Source organism: Dipodomys ordii, unplaced genomic scaffold (genome assembly GCF_000151885.1).
Source record: "Dipodomys ordii isolate 6190 unplaced genomic scaffold, Dord_2.0 Scaffold89, whole genome shotgun sequence".
Classification (NCBI taxonomy): Eukaryota; Metazoa; Chordata; class Mammalia; order Rodentia; family Heteromyidae; genus Dipodomys; species Dipodomys ordii.
The window spans coordinates 80,868-100,159 of record NW_012267305.1 but is presented as its reverse complement, the minus strand read 5'-3'; the positions used below and the strand labels follow the sequence as shown (position 1 = coordinate 100,159).

The 19,292-nt window shown below is 50.3% G+C and overlaps 1 protein-coding gene across 3 annotated transcripts in view; it reads left to right on the top strand.

Moving 5' to 3' along the window:
* Znf185 (zinc finger protein 185 (LIM domain)) overlaps positions 1 to 19,292 on the top strand; it is a 54,912-nt gene that overhangs the window by 11,550 nt on the left and 24,070 nt on the right. For 2 of the 3 annotated variants that reach the window (XM_013025909.1, XM_013025911.1), the window contains exons 2-15: positions 2,472 to 2,551; positions 2,717 to 2,840; positions 3,223 to 3,288; positions 4,890 to 4,928; positions 5,014 to 5,091; positions 5,624 to 5,704; positions 6,640 to 6,723; positions 7,551 to 7,634; positions 7,959 to 8,000; positions 9,631 to 9,714; positions 13,467 to 13,553; positions 15,418 to 15,522; positions 17,124 to 17,222; positions 19,171 to 19,260. In XM_013025909.1, coding sequence (XP_012881363.1) covers positions 2,518 to 2,551; positions 2,717 to 2,840; positions 3,223 to 3,288; positions 4,890 to 4,928; positions 5,014 to 5,091; positions 5,624 to 5,704; positions 6,640 to 6,723; positions 7,551 to 7,634; positions 7,959 to 8,000; positions 9,631 to 9,714; positions 13,467 to 13,553; positions 15,418 to 15,522; positions 17,124 to 17,222; positions 19,171 to 19,260 — 1,097 coding nt within the window. In that variant the 5' untranslated portion in view covers positions 2,472 to 2,517. The remainder of the gene's footprint in view (positions 1 to 2,471; positions 2,552 to 2,716; positions 2,841 to 3,222; positions 3,289 to 4,889; positions 4,929 to 5,013; positions 5,092 to 5,623; positions 5,705 to 6,639; positions 6,724 to 7,550; positions 7,635 to 7,958; positions 8,001 to 9,630; positions 9,715 to 13,466; positions 13,554 to 15,417; positions 15,523 to 17,123; positions 17,223 to 19,170; positions 19,261 to 19,292) is intronic. The other variant, XM_013025910.1, reaches the window with a different exon arrangement.

Genomic DNA, 19,292 nt, shown 5'->3' with positions numbered 1-19,292 from the left:
CAGAAGTATCAGCCCTGGTGTTTATCTGCTCCTGTCCCTGCCCCTTTGGCCTGGGAGTTGCCAATGGCCTCTCTGCTTATGTCATTCTGCACATGTATAAGTCTATATTGATTTGAGAAATAGCTTATGTGCTTCAGATTTGACAGAAGACGTCTAGGCAGCATGGCCATTAAATCTATCAAGGGAATCTAAGGAGCTCCTGAGTCTCATGCTGGGCCTGGGATGGAATTCATGTGTGAAAACCAGTGGCCACAGCCTCTGAGGTCCTGAAAAGGAAGAATGTCCTTGAGGTTCCCTGAAGAAAGTAATCTAAATCAGCAAGAACAGCTTGACAGGGTTAGAAAGACCCTGTGAGATCAAGTAGTACGAGGTCTTTGCTTGCAGGTGCAGAGTTAAAGCCCAGATAAAGCAAAGGACTCCCACAAGTTCTCCAAGTAGCACCAGGAGACCAACGACCAAGATCTCAGGCTACCTGGGCCTGCCTTTACCCCTGTGCCCCAGCCTGTAAGGCCACTCCCTAGGAGGCCAGGATAGAGACAGTTGGATAATTGGGCCTATGCAGCTGTAAGATCACCTGTGGAATGAGATCTTGACAGCAGTCTGATGTGGCAGCTGAGTTCAGTGCAGGGGCTGGGCATGCAGGACTCCCATCTTCCATGATGAGGTGCCGTTCCTGGCATGCAGTGGGTTTGGGCTGCCTGGACTGCTCATTTGGTGCAGTTTATGGGAGAGCCAGCTCTTGCTGACGTGGCTAATTTGGTTTAGTCTTGGCCCCTTGCCCTGCCCCTTTTAGTGTGCCCCTGACTTCCACACATGTCCAGGCTTTGCCAGCTGGCAGCAGTACAGAGCTGGCAGAGCCTAGCCCCGGAGGGGCCCACAGGGTGGCAGCCCCTGGGGAGAAAAGCTGTTCCTTCCCCAGAACTGTGCCAGCACAGCCCGGCCCTCTCTTCTCACCTGCTGACCCCTCTGAGCCTCCCAGATCCTCTTTTGAAACCACTCTAGACAGCGAGTAGACCCACATCCTAGACCATTGGTATCCTTGCTGCTCTGAGTCACTCCCAGCCTGGAGGACAGGTGGACAGCCCTCGAGTTGTGAGGGGCTCAGAGACCAGCATGGCCCACCCCTTGCTGCCTTTCCCCCACCCTGCAGGGCACAGAGGAGGCAAGAGGAAGAGCAAAGCAAAACACTAATGTGGGGCCTGATCAGAACTTCACCCTCATCTGGTCCTGCTAAGAGTTAGCAGTGAGTCTCTAGGCTTTCCTCACTGGAAATGGAGCCAAGCCTAAACCAAAGAGAGCTGCATTACCCCAGACCATTTAAGTACGGACCCTCCCTCTTCCAGCAAAGACAAGTTGAGAGTTACTGCTACTTGGCTCCTGACCAATTGTGCAATCATCTTTCCTGTCCTCACAGAAATCCTGAAAGTCAGACTCCTAGTCCCATTTTACGAATGAAGAAATGAAGCTGAGGCTGCATGGAGAGATTGTCTGACCTGTCCAAAGTCCATCAGACAGCTACTAAGGGTTACAGAAATGGTCCAGCCCCAAAGCAGCTGATTCCTCAAGCCCTGTCCTCCCTACATGCGTGGAAGTCAGGCCACCTGATTGCCCTGAGACCAGCTCCAGTCCCACCTTCTGAATCCAGTTGGACTGTCTTAACCCCATGCCAGTCTCCAAGACCCTGCAGAGGCTCCCTTGCTGCCAGCAGTCTCCCCCACACTACCAAGGGTACAGAATGAGGTCATTGGCACTCATTAGGAAGTTCATGCTTGGCCCCAATCAGTGATTTACTTGAATAGACAGTTCCTGACAGCTTGAGAGCTCTGTGCCCTCCAGGTGAGCTGTCCCATGCAAACAGATAGCGGTGTCACTCCCCAGTGGTAGGTACAGTGCGTGCTTGCTCCCTGGCCTTTGGCCTCCAGTCAGGACTCCACCAGTCTTTGCCACCCCCCATGGCAAAGGAGACCGATTGATCTTCTTGTGCTAGAAATGACTTAGTGACTCTATTAGTCTTCTTTCTGTTACTGAGGCTGGGAACTTTATAAAGAAAAGATTGGGTTCGCTTACAGTTCAGGAGGCTGGCATGGTGTGGGCATGCAGTTTGGCTCTGCTGAGTGTCTCTAGGCTGATGACATCACAGTAGCAGCACAGCATGTGAGAGGATGAGCTCACACAATGAGATGGGAAGCCAGAAAGAGACTGAGGCCTGGCCAGACTCACTCCTTGATAACAACTCAGCCATGTGAAGTAACTAGAGTTCCATATGAGCTACAATTCATTCCCACGGAAATAGCCCCACTGTGAGTAAGCTTCACCTGTTAAAGGTCCCGCCACCCCTTACTACCGTCACACTGGGAAACCAAGTTTCTAACTCATGAACTAGGGATTAAGCCACATCCCAACTATAGAAGTGACCCACAAGCCATCGCAAACATATGAAGTTACTAACATATGTTTGCCTTTGTTCCCAGGAGCTACAACTGAATCAACTGAGAAGGAAACTGCGCAGCAAACACCATGAGTATCTCAGCTCTGGGAAGCAGCACCAAAGGTGAGCTTAGGCTTCTAGGTGCTCTACTTGTCTTGTTCCACATAACCCACAAGGGCCATGAATGCTGCCCAGGCAGCAAAGGGAGGGCAAAAGAAAAGAAAAGAGGCTGCAGGGCCTTGGGGCTAGGGTTCCCCTTTTAAAATTGTGTGGTCTTGGCCCTGCCAGGGAAGCCCCTGCCTCCAGGTGAGGAGGAGCGCAATAATGTCCTCAAGCAGATGAAAGTTCGAACCATACTGAAAGGGGACAAGAGCTGGATCACCAAGCAGGATGAATCCGAGGGCCGCACCATGTAAGTTCAGGAGGGAGGACAGCAATGGAGTGGGGCTGTACAATCCATGGGGCCTCAGCCTTTTGGGGGGAGGCTCAGGGGCACTTTCCCTTAGCGCTCACTCCAATCGTGACCATTGGCCAGTCAGAGATGATGGAGCATGGTGAAGGCAATCCAGCCAAGGGCAAGCAAGACCTAGAACAAGTCACAGAGTGGGAAAGCTCCCAGGTGCTAGGGCACCTATGTGCTCATGCACCAGTGGAGGAAGGTTGGGAAGGAGAAGGTGAGGTGGGAATGGCGACATCCAGCAGCCTCTACGATGGAGGCCACAGCGTGACAGGTGATGGGCGCCCTTGGGGGCCAGTCTTTCTCAAGGCCTCCTGCTTCCCCCCTCCCCCACCAGAGAGCTGCCTACGTGTCGGAATCGGGCCACATCCTTTTCATCACCTGGGGAGGTCTCCAAGGCCAGGTAAGAGGTGGTGCCCTGGAACTTTGTAGTACCCTGTAGGTGGGCCCCGAGGACTCTTGGGAAGCAGAGAGAATGGGCCATGCACAGGGGACACATAGAAGGCCTGAACTAAGCAGGGGCAGGAAAAGCAACACTGAGTCTTTTGAAATCCATAAGGAAGGTGAGGCTTTTCTGCTGCATTTCCCTCTAGGGAAAGGATCCACTCCCTAGCCTTGCAGTGCAGGAGCAATGGCACTGACTTGCCTTCTGGGCTATGGCTTCAGGTGGCCATGGGATAGAAATTATTAACAAGGCTGGGATTCTAAACTTGCCCTGCAGAAAAGAAGATCATATCTCTGAGGGTTCTCAGGCGGTTTTGATTCACTGGTGACTCAGTCCTGCCTGTCGTCCTGACTGCTGAGCACACACAGCACTTAGCCTGCCGGGGGAGCCTTACCAGTTTGCTCCAACTGTCCCCTTAAGTTCAGACTAACAGCTGGCCACATGGAATTGGCCTGTATTTTAAGGCTTTTCCATCAGAAGTTTGGGCACATCCTGCTGGCATCGGGAGGCACTCTCCTGAATGACATGCTCGGTCCTTGTTCCAAACTGCTGGCAGTGGCATCGGGAAGGGGGGGTGTTGCAGGTCATGGTAGAGGCAGTGTGGCCCAGAGGGCAGATTCTAGTAACTTCAGCCTTGCTTAATGACTCAAAATTTCTACTCACTGCCAGATCCTTTGTTGGGCACACAGGGTATAGTATTCGTTGAGACCTAGATCCTCTCTCTAGGGGCCACATTCCTTCCAGGGACAGGGGCTCAACTTAAGTAAAGCGATATATCCTAAGGAGACAAGTGGGAATTAGGATGGGCAGCACTGGCACGGAGTCCTAGCTTCCTTAATGTATGACAGACATTCACTCATATGAGCCACCTGGCTCAAATGGGTCTCACTGTAAGTGTTGCTGCAGGTTGACGACCTTGTGAAAGACAGGGTGTGTGGGGATGAAGAATATTGGGCTTCTGCATTACCCTTTGACCTGACCCCACTGCTCTAGCCCAAAGCCTTTCCATTGGTGGACAGAGGGACTGTCTACCCCGAGTGCTTGTCTCCATACCAGCTCTAACGAAGGTTTCTTGGAGGTGCCCTGATCTCCTGTCCCTGAGCCCAAACCTAGACATTTTGGGGAACCTTTATCCTGAATTCACTCACTTGTGAGAGCAGACAGCAGGACGGCTGTCTGTAAGAAGAGCTGAGGAGAGCTCTCCTGCAGAAGCGTAAGGACCAGGCAGACCAGGAACAAGCTGGACTTTGGGAGAGACACTTCTGCAGTAAATGAGCAGCCATAGAACACACGTTCCTAGGCACAGGAGTCAGCGCCATGCTGGGCCTAGCCACAAAAGAGCTGTGGCCGCTCTTCCTGGGAGAGACTGCGAGCAACAGATGGAGGGAGCACCTGGGCTAAGGGTATGGGGATGTCTGGCTCCCCTCAGTCTGCTATACTGCACACCCATAAGCCAATAATACCCTTTCATGCACTTGGGGACAGGATTTAAAAAAAAAGGTGATCTGAGCCTCTAAGGGAGGCTTCATTTCACTTCCTACCTCATTTTCTCACAGCAGGCCTCCAAACACAAGGGCTTCTTCTGGTTATATCATCCGGTAAGTGCCTGCAGATCCCTGCCTGCCTTCCCATGCCACTTGTGCCACCCCCTGACTTCTCAACAACATCTGGGCTCTCTTGCAGGGGAGTGTTCACCAAGCCCATAGATAGCTCGTCTCAGCCCCAGCAGAACTTTCCTAAGGCTAATGGAGCTCCAAAAAGGTATGTCTATTGGGGTACTGACCTATTGGCTGGAAGGAAAGCATGATCCCTGTCCAGATTCATGGCAGAGGGAGGGCTGTACCTCCTGCAAGTGACGGTGTGTGTGGGAAGATATCCTGACTGGCTCCCACAGCAGCCTGTGCAGTGTGGGGCACAGGCATGAGGATGCAGCTGTGAGGAGCTGAGCCAGAGGTCCGCTGGCCCGACAGCTGACACTGCATATTCTGGGATCTTGGCTTTAGCCAATCAGAAGGCTGATGGGGCATATTATCCAAGCTCATAGTGTGAGGCACAACTGGGGCTCCATCAGAAAGGAAAGGCCAAGGAGACTAGAGGACAGGAAGGCACAGTGAATCTGTTGGCAAGAGGTATCTTTCAGGGATGACAGCAATGAGGAAAGGCTACCAGTGCCTTCCTTTCCCCCCCTCCCCCCCAGCCATCTGCCACTCACATGACTGTTGGGCTGTGTGAGTGAGTCTGGGAACAAGAGAGGGCCTATGCATGGGTACATGGGAACTCTTTGCCTCTCCAGTGCTACCGGACTGATGGGAGCGGGTAATCCCCGCCCCTCCTCCTCTGGCTACAAGATGACCACTGAGGATTACAAGAAGCTGTAAGTATGCACGGTCAGACCCAAATTTTGAGCCCACTAATTGGGCCTACTGAGAGCGGTTAGACACTTGGCTCCGAGCAATAGATGGGAAACCTACTCTCATGGACTTGATAACCCTTGCCAGTTGCAGCTGGGATCTAGTGCCAACCAGAGTCCCATAACACTGGATAGCTATACATAGTGGTTTTATTTTTGTTTAATATTTGAGGCAAAGTCTCGCAGCATTGTACTCTGGATCTTCATGTCTCAGCCTTTTGCATGTGAGGATACAAGCCTGCGCTGCCATGCCTGGCTTCAGTGCACTTTTTGACTACAAAAACATTTCTAGGAGTGCAGGGATCTGGAGAAAGGAGCATGGGCCATGGGCATGTGACTGTTGCTGGTGGGCTGTGTTTACTGGGCAACGTGCTGTATCGCTCTAAGTGTGACGCTCTCAATCTGGGCTAGGCTGGCCTGAGAGTTTGATGATCCTTGAACTGTTTCTGGCCCTGGCAGCATATAGATATGAACATTTTTTTGTCTCAATCGGACTTGTTTCTAAGATGTGAACCTTTGGTATGCCCCCTCCCTCAGGATTCCCCTTGGGATTCTTAGCAGAGGCCCCCACTTAGGAAAGGAGAATCAAAATAAAGCTATAAGTAGTGCCTGTACTTCCCAGGGGCTTTATATTGCTGGTCCCTCATTCCCATCATCCAGTGTTGAGGAGTAGATGGCCCATCATTCTAGGGAAGTGGTGAGTTGAACTGGTTGTAGAGGGAAGGGGATGGGGAAGAGTGCCCGCTCTCAGGAAGGAGGAAATGGTGCAAGCTAAGGCCCAAGGGCAGCAGTAACAGCATATAGATGTCCAGAAGCAACACCACAAAGAGTGGCAGGCTGTGACAAGGAGCAGGGGGGAGGCGGTAGGAGAGCCATGACTGCCTCTCCTCTTTTCCCAGGGCACCCTATAACATCAGGCGCAGCTCCACATCAGGAGCTGAAGAGGAAGAGGTGCCGTTCTCTTCAGATGAGCAAAAACGGAGGTAAGGGTAGTGCCTCTCACGGGCAGGACAAGGGCCTGACTGTCCAGGCTGCTGACAGGAATTGCCCCAGTTGGTGCGACTGAATGTACCACACATAGGCCAGCAGTAAGTTCAGGAGGAAGCTTCATTTGTAGGTTCTTCAGGAGATTCTATGTTTGTTAGAAAGTGTCTTGAGAAAACTGAACAAAGATCTCTAGGATAGGGGCTGTGTACAGCACCCTCTATGCGTGTGTGTGTGTTGTGCCATGTGCAAAGTCCTAGCAGGCCCTACACTGCACTCAGGAGGCAGGAACGCGCTCTGGGATTTTGAATGTAACTTTACCCACAAACTGAGGCTCTGCTTTGGGTCGACATCTGGTCACCCATCTGTGGCTCTGCTGACCCATCGGTGGCTCAGGAGCATGGGAAAGGCCCTTTGCTGAAGGCCTAGAAGAATGACAATCATAGGGAAGGAACTACAGTACCTTGAGCCGGAATACTGCAGGTGAATAATGCAGGAGCTAGCACCTACCTTGTATTGAATGCCTGCTTTGCAACCTGTTAGATTTGTGCCCTTAAGCAAGTCAATAGAGTCCCCTCAGGCCCAGTGAATGACAGAGAATAGATAGCACCCACGTGCCAAGGTGGGGCTGTCAGCATCCAGGGCAGGGCTGGGCACACACCGTGGGCTTGGAAGCAGTCCACATTTCTTTTGGAATGGTCCTTGCAGCCGATGCCATTATGGCTTCCTCCCTCACCCCCACGGGGTGGTCCTGACTCATTCTCACGACATCTACACTACACTGGCACAGTGTGTCCACTTTACCACGTGTCCCATGCTGCTCCAGGTCAGAGGCTGCAAGCAGTGTAGTGAGGAAGACAGCCTCCCGGGAGCACTCCTACGTCCTGTCGGCGGCCAAGAAGACCACTGGGTAAGTGAGACAGCAAGGAGGCCCAGCAGGCCACATGTGTGCGCTCTGAGCCTGGCCTTGCACCACCTGCTCCATGCTCTGGAATACTTCCCTCCTCCGCAGGCCTCCAGTCCCCTTGCCTGGTGAAAGGTTGGGTTGTAAAATTTCCAAGGGCCCTCCTCCTGGGACCTTCTCAGCTTCTTGGATGTGCTTTCTAGAAAACGGAGGGAGTCTCTCTGCCCCTCATGAGGGAAGCTGTGATCTGGGTATAGGAGGGTCACCTAGAAATTTTTGGGGTAAGAGGCTGTGGTCACTGTCTATAGGCTCTGTCTGCTTCCTTTCCAGAAGTCCTACCCAGGAGATCCAGGCCCCATTTATTGCAAAGAGGTAAGTGTCATCAAGGAAAGCCATGGAAGCCTGTTGTTGCTGGCCATGGTAGAAGGTTGCCTGCCAGCAGGAGCGTGGGGAGACAGGGAAGGAGGGGGATTACTTGTAAAAGGCCAGCGGCTAATCAAGTTGGGTCCATGATTCAAGATGGTGCCACCACATTTCCCAGGCACTCTGACAATGTGTTGCTGTTCTCTTGACCTCATTTGTGTACCTCCAGACATAGTTGGGTCCAGAGGCTTGCTACTGAGCATCTCTGGCTAGCTAAGCTTCATGCCTTTGCTCTACCCATTGTCCAAGATCCATTAGGAAGTATCTCCCTTGACCCCAGCAAAAGTCTTCTTGCCTCTTATCATACACTCTGTTTTTACTCAGGAACCAGAGCAACCAAGAGACATTCCCTGAGAGGTGACCATGACATTAGAAATGAGTCCTAAAGGGCAAACAGGATGTCAGGACATTCTAAGAGAGTGAAGGAGGGGTGTGACTATGTGAGACAGTTCCCGCTCTGGGTGAGGAACATTTTGGAGAGAGGCTGAAGAAACTTCTATAAACTTGAGTCTCTTAGGGACCTTTGGTTAGATGGACAAGGAAGGCCTTCGAGGGAAGGTTGTATAACAAGCTGAGAACTGAAGTTCAAGGAGGATCAGCATGCTAGGTGTTCTAGGCTGAGGCCCAGAGGCCCAGAGGTGGGAATAGCTTGCTGTGTTGAATGACCAGAAAGGCTGATTAGAATATCACATGCATGGGGTAGTGACAACACAAAGTAAGTGATAGAGAATAGTCTCACTGTGTCACTAACTGTATTTGGTTATTGTGGCTGCTGTCAGAAAGTATCACAAATTGGGTGGTTTAAAACATCAGAATAGACTAGCTCCCAGCTATAGAGGCTAGAAGTCTTAAGTCAAGGTGTTGGTAGGGTTGATCTCTTCCAGCTTCACCAAGGGAGAAAGCTTCTGGTGATGGCTAGCAATCCTTGGTGTGCCTTGGCCTGTACCTCACTTGTTCCAATCTCTGCCACTGTGTTCACATGGCTGTCTTTTCTTTGTGTGTCTGTGTCTGTCCAGATCTGCCTTGTCTTAGAAGGAAATCTGTCATTAGATTTGGGAGCCATTCTAATCCAATGTGACCTCATTTTACCTTGATTACATCCCCAAAGACCCTATTTCCAGATGTGATTGGAATCCCAAGGAACATGGATTGTGTATGTGCCAGTACTGAGGCTTGAACTCAGAGCCTAGAGGCTGTCCCTTAGTTTTTTTTCCTCTAAAAGCTAGTACTTTATCCCTTGAGCCACAGCTCCATTTCCAAGTTTTTGCTGGTTAATTGGGGATAAATGTCTCATGAACTTTCTTGCCTGGACCACCTTCGAACTGCAATCCTCAGATCTCTACTTCCTGAGTAGCTAGGATTCCAGGAGCGCACTACTGGTAGCTAAGTAAGGAATGTGAATTTTGTCAAGGTACTATTCAGCTACCAACGCCATCCTTACCATGAGCTGCAGGACCTGTGTTTCCCAGCCTGGGCCACTTCATGATCACCTCATTTGGGCATCACTGAAAGCACTGGAGCCAGTAGGCTCTGGAGCAACCAAGATGACCACAAGTGCCACTTTTCCTCTTGCCTGCAGGGTTGAAGTGGTAGATGAGGACGGCACTTCTGAGGGGAGCCGGCAGCCACCTACTCTGGCAAGACCCACTTCTGGCTTGAGCAGGTAATGAATCAGTCATCTCTGCCACTCAGATGCTAGAAAGCCTTTGCTGGGCCTGGGTTCACTGTCCCCATGCGGCCAGTGGCAGAATGACAGGGAGCACAAATCAGTAAGAGCTCATTTGAATGGATGTCCCAGGGCTGAAAAGAGCAAAACAGCCTGCCTCCAGGGAGGGAGCGCATGGTTCTTGTCTGTTTAGTACTTATCTGTGTCACCTTAACCCTTGCACGGCTGAGCCTCACAGTGGCAAAGCATCCCAAGAAAATGTACCAACTGGAGGGCTTCAGATGGCTAGCCACGGCTGCCATAGCGTGTTCTTGTTCAGCTTGCTCGTGGTGCTGCTATAAAGTGGCCAATCTCAGCCTGCCCGAGAAAGAAGCTCTGCAGTCCCTAGCACTGTTCACGGCTGCCCTCTTTGCCAGTGCAGAGGAGTGTGCCTAGCCCCACCCGTTGGAAGTCAGGAGTCCAGGAGCTGGACTCAGCCACAAGCTGGCTCTACCCTGTGTGTTAGTCAGGTGTTTCCCACCTGCCTAGTTGGCTAGGCCTGCCAAGGAGAGAAGGTCTGGCAGAGTGGTGACAGGGCATGGGGCAGGCTGAGCCCTGCTTATCTCACTCCAGGCGGGGCCGTGATTTGTCCTGATTTCTAAGCCCTGAGTATCCAGGTAGATAATGGTGCTCTCTTGTCTTCAGATGAAGAGCATCAATACCTCCTTGTACTTTGCACTGAATAGTGCTAAGTCCTCCAGGGAGTGCCACTGCCTGCTTGCTGCAGTTGAAAGCATCTGCCTAGATTGAGAGCTTTGTCCAAGCCCAGTTCTGCACCTCTGTGGCACCCTGAGAAACACCTGAGGCTAGAAAAGGAGAGTGTATCCCTATGAGTCACTTCCTGGACCACAACTGTCTATTCTAGCTCTCCTGGAGCCATTTGACACCGTCCAACTTGAGCTTCCACCACTTTTAGACATGTGACCCTTCACTGTGTGCCCTACTCCTCCCATCAGCGCTCCCATCCATAAGGGATCTTTGTTTGTGCCAGTCCTAGGGCTTGAACACAGAGCCTGGACCCTGTCCCTGAGCTTTTGTGCTCCAGGCTCCTGTTCTACAACTTTGAGCCTTAGCTCCACTTCTGGCTTTTTGGTAGTTAATTGGAGATAAGAGTCTTGCAGACTTGCCTACCCAGGATGGCTTTGAACTAGAAACCTCAGATCTCAGCCTCCTAAGCAGCTAGGATTACAGGTGTAAGCCACCAGCACCTAGCCGTAAGGAACCTTACAGCTTGGAAAAGAGAGTTGCAGAGCTCCTTGTCAAACAGTATGTAGGAGCCTTAGTGGTTGACAGGGTTAGGTCAGCAGCCATAGACAGGAACCACAGACTGGACAGCTTCAGCTACAGAAACTTCCTCATGGTTCTGGAGACTGTAATCCAAGACCAAGGTGTATTAAGACTTGATTCCTCCTGAGGCCAGTCTCCTTGCCAGGTAGATGGTCACTTTTTCTTTGTGTTCTTGAATAATTTTCCCCATATATATGCCTACAGCTTCATCTCTTCTTCGGAGAATGCTAGCTATAGTGGAGAGGGAGCACTTTAGTGACCTTACAGTACTCTCAGAGCCCTGTCTCCAAATATCATACACATCTGACAAGAGCCATCCCACAACACTATACATTTTAATTTCTCTTCATCTTTTGAAAAAAAAGGAATAATTTTAAGATGCCTTTAATAGAGAGTACAGGTGGACGTTTGAGTAGTACTATATGACAGATTTGAGAGGCAAAATTGTCTTGCCTGAGTGGCCTTAGGAAATGGAGCTCAAGCCAGATTATGGAACATTCTACATTCCACAGCTCTCTAACAGAGCAGACAGAGGAATTTTCCCATGTCAGAGTGTGACTAGTTCGAAAAGCTGGAGATGGGTCCAAAGTCTTAATAGTAGGCTCACCTTGATGCCTTCGACACTTTCCCCCTCAAGTTCTGCAGCCAAAACTAAATACGCAACCCACAGCTACTTCCGTTGAGCTGCTGGCCAGTCTTGAGCTTCTGGAGAGTCTTGTTCTCTGACTCCATCAATCAGATGCTGCACTGGGCTGGGCAGTCACCAGTGGTTCCCCCCCAATGCTTAGTTCCTGTCTCTACCCATCTGAAAAGCCCAACCAGAGGGGTTGACTCAACCAAACTCTGGGTCCTAACAAAGCAGGTGGATGTGAGGGCTATATGTTATATCATGGCAGTGTCCTCCCTCATCCTGACCCTCCCTCATCCTGACTCTAACATGTCAGTCCAAAGGTTACCTTCTCATGACTCCAGTGCGCCCTGTGAATTGAGCTGCTTGTCCATCGCTGTGTTGGTCATGCTTTATGAGCTCTCTGCCTCCTGAAATCAGTGCAGGGCCTCAGCCTTCTGGGTTCTGGTCCTATGGTATTGATCCCATGATGCAACCTGACAGTATTTAGGGAACAGTGAGTAAGAGCATGGCTTCTGGCACAAAATATAACCCTGGATTTGCCTCCTGTTGGCTGAGTGACCTTGAGCAAGTCCCTTTACCTTTCACTACTTTGATTTTTTTTCATATACGGCATACAAAAAGCATCAATTTTTACTCAAGATTGTCTCAAGTAAGTAGGATATCGCATTTCAATATTTAGCCTACTGGGCAGTGGTATTGATAATAGGTTTGCTAATTTGCAGAACTTGCAGAAAGAGCCTAGTATTGCCCCCTACTGGTAACTACGAGAATCGCAACTAAGTGCATTGAGAAGGAATTCCCTTCCCTACCTCCACCCCCGCCACCTCTTCTCTCTCAGGATGGCTGTCAGGATGGGATAATGTGCTCTATGGCACAGGTCACTGTCACTTCCATTCCCACAGGTGTACAGGGACATAGTGGGTGTTCAGTGATCACTTTGGGGATTCAGGAAATGCCTGCTATCCAACGGTATGCAATCTTCCAGACTGCTCTTGCTCAAATGAAAACTTCATATAGCACTAGAGCTCTCTACAGATTATGGTTTGGGAAGGTGGCAAGGCTTGTCTGGGGCAACAGATAAGGAGAGACAAGATGGCCTCTGTATTCATCTGCTGAGACTCTAACAAAATGCCAGAAAGTGGGTGGCTTGAAACCATAGAAATGTAGTTTCGTTCAATGTGAGAGGCCAGAAGTCTTATCAAAGTTGGCAGAATCATGCTGCTTCTGCAGATTTTAGGGGAGAATCTGCCCCAGGCCTTTCTCTTAGCTTTTGTTGCTCACTGTCCATACCATTCCTTGGCTTGCAACTTTTTACTTCTGTGAGTCTTTGCCTATGACTTCATGTGGCCACCTTCTCTCTCATGTGCCTCTATACAAATGTCCCTCTTCATCTAAAGTTGCCTTCTGTCTTTGTAAGGAGAATATGATCACATCAGTTCCCACCCTACTTCAAGCCAATCCTGTGGCTTCTCGTTGCCACACAGATATGGTCTCATTTCTACCCAGAAGGCCTTGTTGCTGTGCCTGAGAGAGTTCAAGGTGCAGTGTGTCCGCCTTTCTACTCCTTCCTCAGGGGCCTGAAGGTAAGGGGCCTCAGATCAGCTGCAGTACTCAGAAGGTTCAAGGTTAAAGAGCAGATGAAAGCCAAACCAAAGGAGGAGCTTGGTGGGCATGAATGTCCTGCTTACTAGTCAGGAGATGCCTGAGGGAAAAGGTCCCTGGATGCTACACAGATGGGGAAGTTGGAGGATTTTCCCATCATCAACCCTCCAGTGTTTCCTTTGGCCTGCAGCTTGAGAGGTGAGGAGATTGTCCGCCTGCAAATCACAACACCCAGGGCAGGACTCCGCGTGGTGGCCCCGGAACTGGAAAGCATGAGGTATGGAGAACTCTGATGTGACCCTGTTTCGTTCTATACTATCCTTTTTCTTTTTCTTTTCTGTTTTTCTTTTTTTGCATGTTGGTAAGGGGGCTTGATCTCAGGCCCTCCAGCTCTTACTTGGCTTTCAGGCTCAAAGCTGCCTCTCTATCACTTGCGCCACACCGCCACACCTCTACTTTGGGCTTATGGGTGGATAATTGGAGCTAAGAGAGTCATGGACTTTTCTGTTCAGTCTGGCTTGGAACTGTGATCCTCGGATCTCAGCCTGAGTAGCTAGGATAACAGATGTGAGTCTCTGGCACCTGGCTCCTGTATACCATTCTAGGGAGACAGGATGCAAATGACGAGGCCTGCCACCTGTTTTTGCCACTGTGGGAGCTGAAAGATTAGTAGGTGCCAGTAATCCTGGGTTTTCTATCCCCAATTAATTCTTTCACTGAACACTGAGTATGAAATGTGCACTTGGGCCTTGTGAGGCTGCAGTCAGTCGCCACAGCGGGATCCAGGGATGGTAGGGACCCTCTGAGTCAGAGTGACCGCTTCTATGTCTGATGATGGAGTCAATGCAGTCATGGCCAATGCTAACCACACTGTGTGCCCCAGCCCACAGGAAGTGACAGTTTGGCTGGGCTGCATGGGGACACTGGGTTCATGTAGCCTCTTGTAGCCGCTGTGGTAATTGCTTTGCCTGTGGTGGGCAGGGGGGAGCACTGGTAACTGGGTAAGATTCCTGAATTAGCCTGCCTTTGTCTGTCCTCAAGGCCCCCCCCCCACCTCCAGCCCAGGGCCACAAGTAACCTGGAGTACAAAGGGCCCAGCTCTTTCTGAGGGAAGCAGAGGACCGTACAGGCAGGTGACAGGCAGGCAGCTTTGGGAGCCGTGAGCTGAGCCCAAGAGAAGCTGGATGAGCCACTTGTAAAGCCCAGAGTGTAGGGAGGGAAGCAGGATCATACATCAAAGGTGATCCCTTAATCCCTGCAACACTGACAACTTAGGGAAGGCTTCCTGGAAGAAGTAGCTTGGAAAATGAATCAAAAAGTCATCACTAGGTCCCTTTATACTGCTCCTTGGATCCTGCTTCCTGCAACACACTGCTTTCCATTTTATTCTGTGTTGCTTCAAGTTCCACTGTCCCCCCTGGGGTTCTGACTGCTTCCACCTTAGCTATCTGCCATTGCATTCTACTGTCTCATCCTCAGATGGCCTCCCATGAATCTACGTGGGTAACTATTGGGAAGTCATTAGCTCAAGGGAGACAGTAGATGCCATGGGAAGAGAACAGATGTAGGTAGCCCAGCAGGTGGCCAAGTGTGTGGACAGGGAGGAACTCGGGGAACCCAGACATTTAAGGGACAGAAGGGAGGAGTGGTGGCAAGGACGAGGGAGTAGCCACGATCAGCTAGGACTGATGGCGTCCTGAGATGACGGTGATGGCTGACTTCCTCGCAGCCTCAAAGACAATAGCACAAAGGTTGAGGCTTGAGATTTAGATTAGCTTACCTGGCAGGCAGCATCATCCAGAACTCTGAACTCAAGCTGGGTTCAAATCCCACCTCTTCCTCTTATCTGTAGAACTTGGGGCACGCCACTCGGGCCTTCCAGACATACGGTGGCTTACCTGGAAAATGGGAATATAAGAATATAACAACACTGCCCATGTCCTGGGGTTGCATAGAAAGTCATAAGGACAGGGTGTGCTCCCCAGTCAATATTATTAGCAATGAGGTTTTGTGGACAGTTAGTTAATCAATAGGAGATACTAAGTTCCTTTTCCACGACTGGCATTTGAGGATGACGTAACTGGCTCCCCTGGCGTGTAGGTGGCTCCTGAGTGGTTAACTCACATGTCTTTCCTCCATAGGTCTTCCCCAGGCCACAAAGACAAGGAGGCACCTTGCTCTGTAGGACTCAAGAGAAATTCGGCTGGTGAGGAAACCTTCAAGAGCCCCAACACGGACTCTAAAAGGTAATGCACTCCAGGGAACAGACTAACCCAAGAACACAAAGACCATGTGCACCCAGCAGAAGGCCTCTATAGCTCTTGGTCTAAGATCAGCAGCTGAAACTGGGACCAGTACTATTCCCGGTGTGCCCTGTGCAATTGTATAGGTATTTAGTGAATATTTGTTATAAGAATTAATGGGGCTGGATGTTGTGGTACATGCCTGTAATTCCAACATTTAGAAGACAGAGGTAGGAAGATTACAAATTCAGAGCCAGCTTGGGCTGCATACTGGTGGCGCACACCTACAATCATAGCTACTCAGGGGAAGGAGATCTGAGGATCCAGCTTTTTGAATGTCTGTGAGACTCTTTTTTAAATTTTATTTTATTGTAAAGATGTTGTACAGAGAGGTTACAGTTACATGAGTAAGGTAGCGAGTACATGTCTTGTCTTGTTGAACATTGTTACCCTGTCCTTTGATTTCCTCCTACTATCCCTTCCCTCCTGCACCTCCCCAAGGTCCATAAAGACTTTGATCTCGAGTTAAGCAGCAGTGAAAAGCTGAAGTGGAGCTATGGCTCAAATAGTAAAACACCTTCCTTTAGAGCAAAAGCTAAGGAATAGCACCTCGGTCCTGAATTCAAGCTTCAGTATGGGTATACACACACACACACACACACACACACACACACACACACACACACACACAGTGAGAGAGAGAGAGAGATAAACCAGCAAGAAGGAAAGAGAGAGAGAGAGACAGGGAGAAAGAAAGAGGGAGAGAGGAAAGGAAGGAGTGAGGAAAGAAAGGAAGGGAGGGAGGGGGGCCTGGGAAGGGCAGCTTTCTGCTAAGAACACCCAGTGAACCGAGTTCTTGGCCCTCAATGGGTTCCTTCCACTCACCAAAAGCTGCCTCACTTTCTATGCAATTACTCTAGAACAAATCGTCTTTCCCAGGTTGACACTCAGAGGAATTCAATGACCAAAGAAAGTATGGATGTTTATAGAACATCTAGCAGAGACTTGCCTGTGGAGAAAGGGAAGCATTTGGGGGCAGAAGGTGAAGGATGAGGAATCAGAGCCATGATGAAGAGGGATAAGCCCAGAGGGGATGGGTGTGCCTGCTCATGCCACAATCACCCTGCAAACCTCTGGGTTGCGTAGGGAAGAATGATGTGGTGAGCAAGGACTGCACATCCCCATTTCCTCCATGAGAATTTGAACCCACTCTCCAGTCTTCTCAGTGTGGCACCCTGGAGTCCCAGTCAGGGCTCTGGTGTTTGGGAAATAGAGCCCCAGATAGATGGAAGAACCTTATCTCTGCCTTCGATGGCCTAATGCCTTGCCCCATGCTCTCTTGCCCTGTTGGCCCCCAACATGTCCTCCTCTCCAAGTTTCCTCCTTGCTCTGGTTCTTGCCTCTGTTCCTTATCAATCAAGTCTGAAAGAAACACAGAAATACTTGTTAGACTCCACTTGGTGTTGGCTAAACTCTTGTCAGAGCTATGTAGGGAGGAGGCAAGCAAGGGCCTGCACTTCCGGTCCTTGAGACCTGCCCTCAAGACTTGTAAGTTAGGTAAGGTCAAAGAGCAATCGCAGTCAAATGCTTTTCTCCTTAAACAGATCAGCTATGCAATTGAGTGATGGCACCGAGGAATCTGGAGCCATAGGGTCTACACCAGAAGTCTCCATTGGAGAAGACAATGGCTCTGAGACAAAAGGGTAAGGTGTTTGTGACACACAGGTACTCTCAAATCTCTGGTGGTAGGCCAGGCTCAAGCTTCCAAACTGCTAAGGCTGCTGGGGGGATGAGGGGGTGCCTCTGCTAAGTTGTTGGGATTGCTGTGTGCTGCTTCTCCCATGCCCTGCCCCCAACCATCTCCTTTGTCTTGGGCTTCCCACTTCTCTTGGAATTACTTGTGTTCCAATCTTGCTTCTTCTTCCCCCAGCACTGTCATTTGGCCCTTAAGCTCCCGCAGAGCATGTACAAGGCCTAGCTACTAGACGAAGGTCTGTCCCTTAGCTGGGCCTTGCCTTGGGCAGATAGAATGTATGGGGAATACAAAAGGGACAAAGAAATGGATGGATATATGAATGGTGGATAAATCAGTGCCATTTTCTTTCTGAGCACTGAAGACTATGGGAGGGAGGGGAGCTATTCCCCTGCCTTCTCCCATGGCAGTGCAGACTGCCTCAGTTTATTATTGGCTACTGCCAACTTTTGGTCCAATATGATTGGCTCTGGTTCTGGGTGCTCTGGTTTTGAATATTTATCTGGGCCATCTTTCTTGATCATGCACCCTCACCAAAGGAAATCTTTGCTTTCTACTCCTATGGAACAACTTCCTCTTCCATTCATTTTCATACATTTGTTCAATCATTGTGTGTAATCATTATAGTTACACAACTGGTATGAATAGGCTTGGGGACAAACATGAGGGAGTCTTAGTAAATGTTACTCAAGTGGAGGGCACAGATGTGTGCAGGCGACACGGTACCCTGTGAACATCAGTATGCGTAGTTTACAGAGACAGAGGATGTGGCTTCACAGCAGGGATCCTGGGTAATAGAGGCCCAGGAAATCTGGGTAAATACAGATGGACCGTGAAAAGGTCCCTGTGCCTACAAATGACCACAAGATCCAGTAAGAGCAGGGAGCATATTAGCATGTGCTATGGTTGAGGCAGTATTTGCAATACTTGGTCATGAGTTCATTTGTTTCTGTTAGAATACTTTCAAGACAGATCTGATGCTTTTTCCTAGTTTACTGATAATAGAGCAGTGGACCAAAGAGGTCAGGCAGTGTGCCCAAGGTCACACAGCTAGGAGAGACTAGCAGTAATTGGAATCCAGACCATGTGTTTCTAGGTTGCTGCACTTAACCAGTAGGCAACACTGTCCCACGTGTCCTTTGAGCAGTTCCTCATCTTTGGGGACAGAAAGCCACTTTTTCAGGACAAAAAGTCCTGAACTTGGACCAGCTTGGCCTCCTCCAACAGGTGGGGCTCAGGTGCTAGCTCCACCCCTTTGTTGGGTGATCAGGATGTACATGGTGCCAGCTGTCACTCCTGTGAGCCTGGACCAGCAGCCATCAAGTAAGAGTGTGGCAACTTCCCCAGGGACCAATCCCATTGCCAGACCCAGCCCTCAGAACTCATTCCAAGCTCCAGTGCCCACAGTTCTCAGCTCCTTCAAATGTCAGATACTCACAGCAGGGCAGGGGCCTGATCTAGAGCTACTGGGGGCAATAGGAACAGTGGGACAGGTGATAAGTCTATTGGTCCCAGGACCTTTCAGCATCAACCTCCATGAACTCACCGTGAGGTGGTAGGGAACCAGAAGCGGAAGGGAGGACACTGGGAGGCCACCCAAGAGAACACATTGTCCTGAGCACTGTCAGTGAGCCTGTCCCCAAGGGACTGTACTGTGGCTCACCAGGTAGGAGGGAGGGAGAGAAATCCCAAGGTCAGACTCAGCAGAGAGAGCTGAGTCCAAGGGAACATGTGGCTGGAAAGGACAGATGGTAGCAGTGGTACAACTGAAAAGCCATCCACCCCTGACAGGCACCGTTCCGTTTGCCTGTGAGAAGGCGGCAGGCAAAGAGGAAAAGTTGGGCCCCAGCCAACCTCGGTGGCAGACCTCAGCGGTCCTCTCTGTTTTCTTCCCTCAGCTCCAGTTCCACTTCAGCCTCTGTTGCCCTGGCTGATAGCAAGGATGGCAGTGTAGCAGACCTGGAGGCTACCAAGGCAAACTCCAAGGGGTAAGGAAGGCGTCAACAGGCAGTGCTGAGAA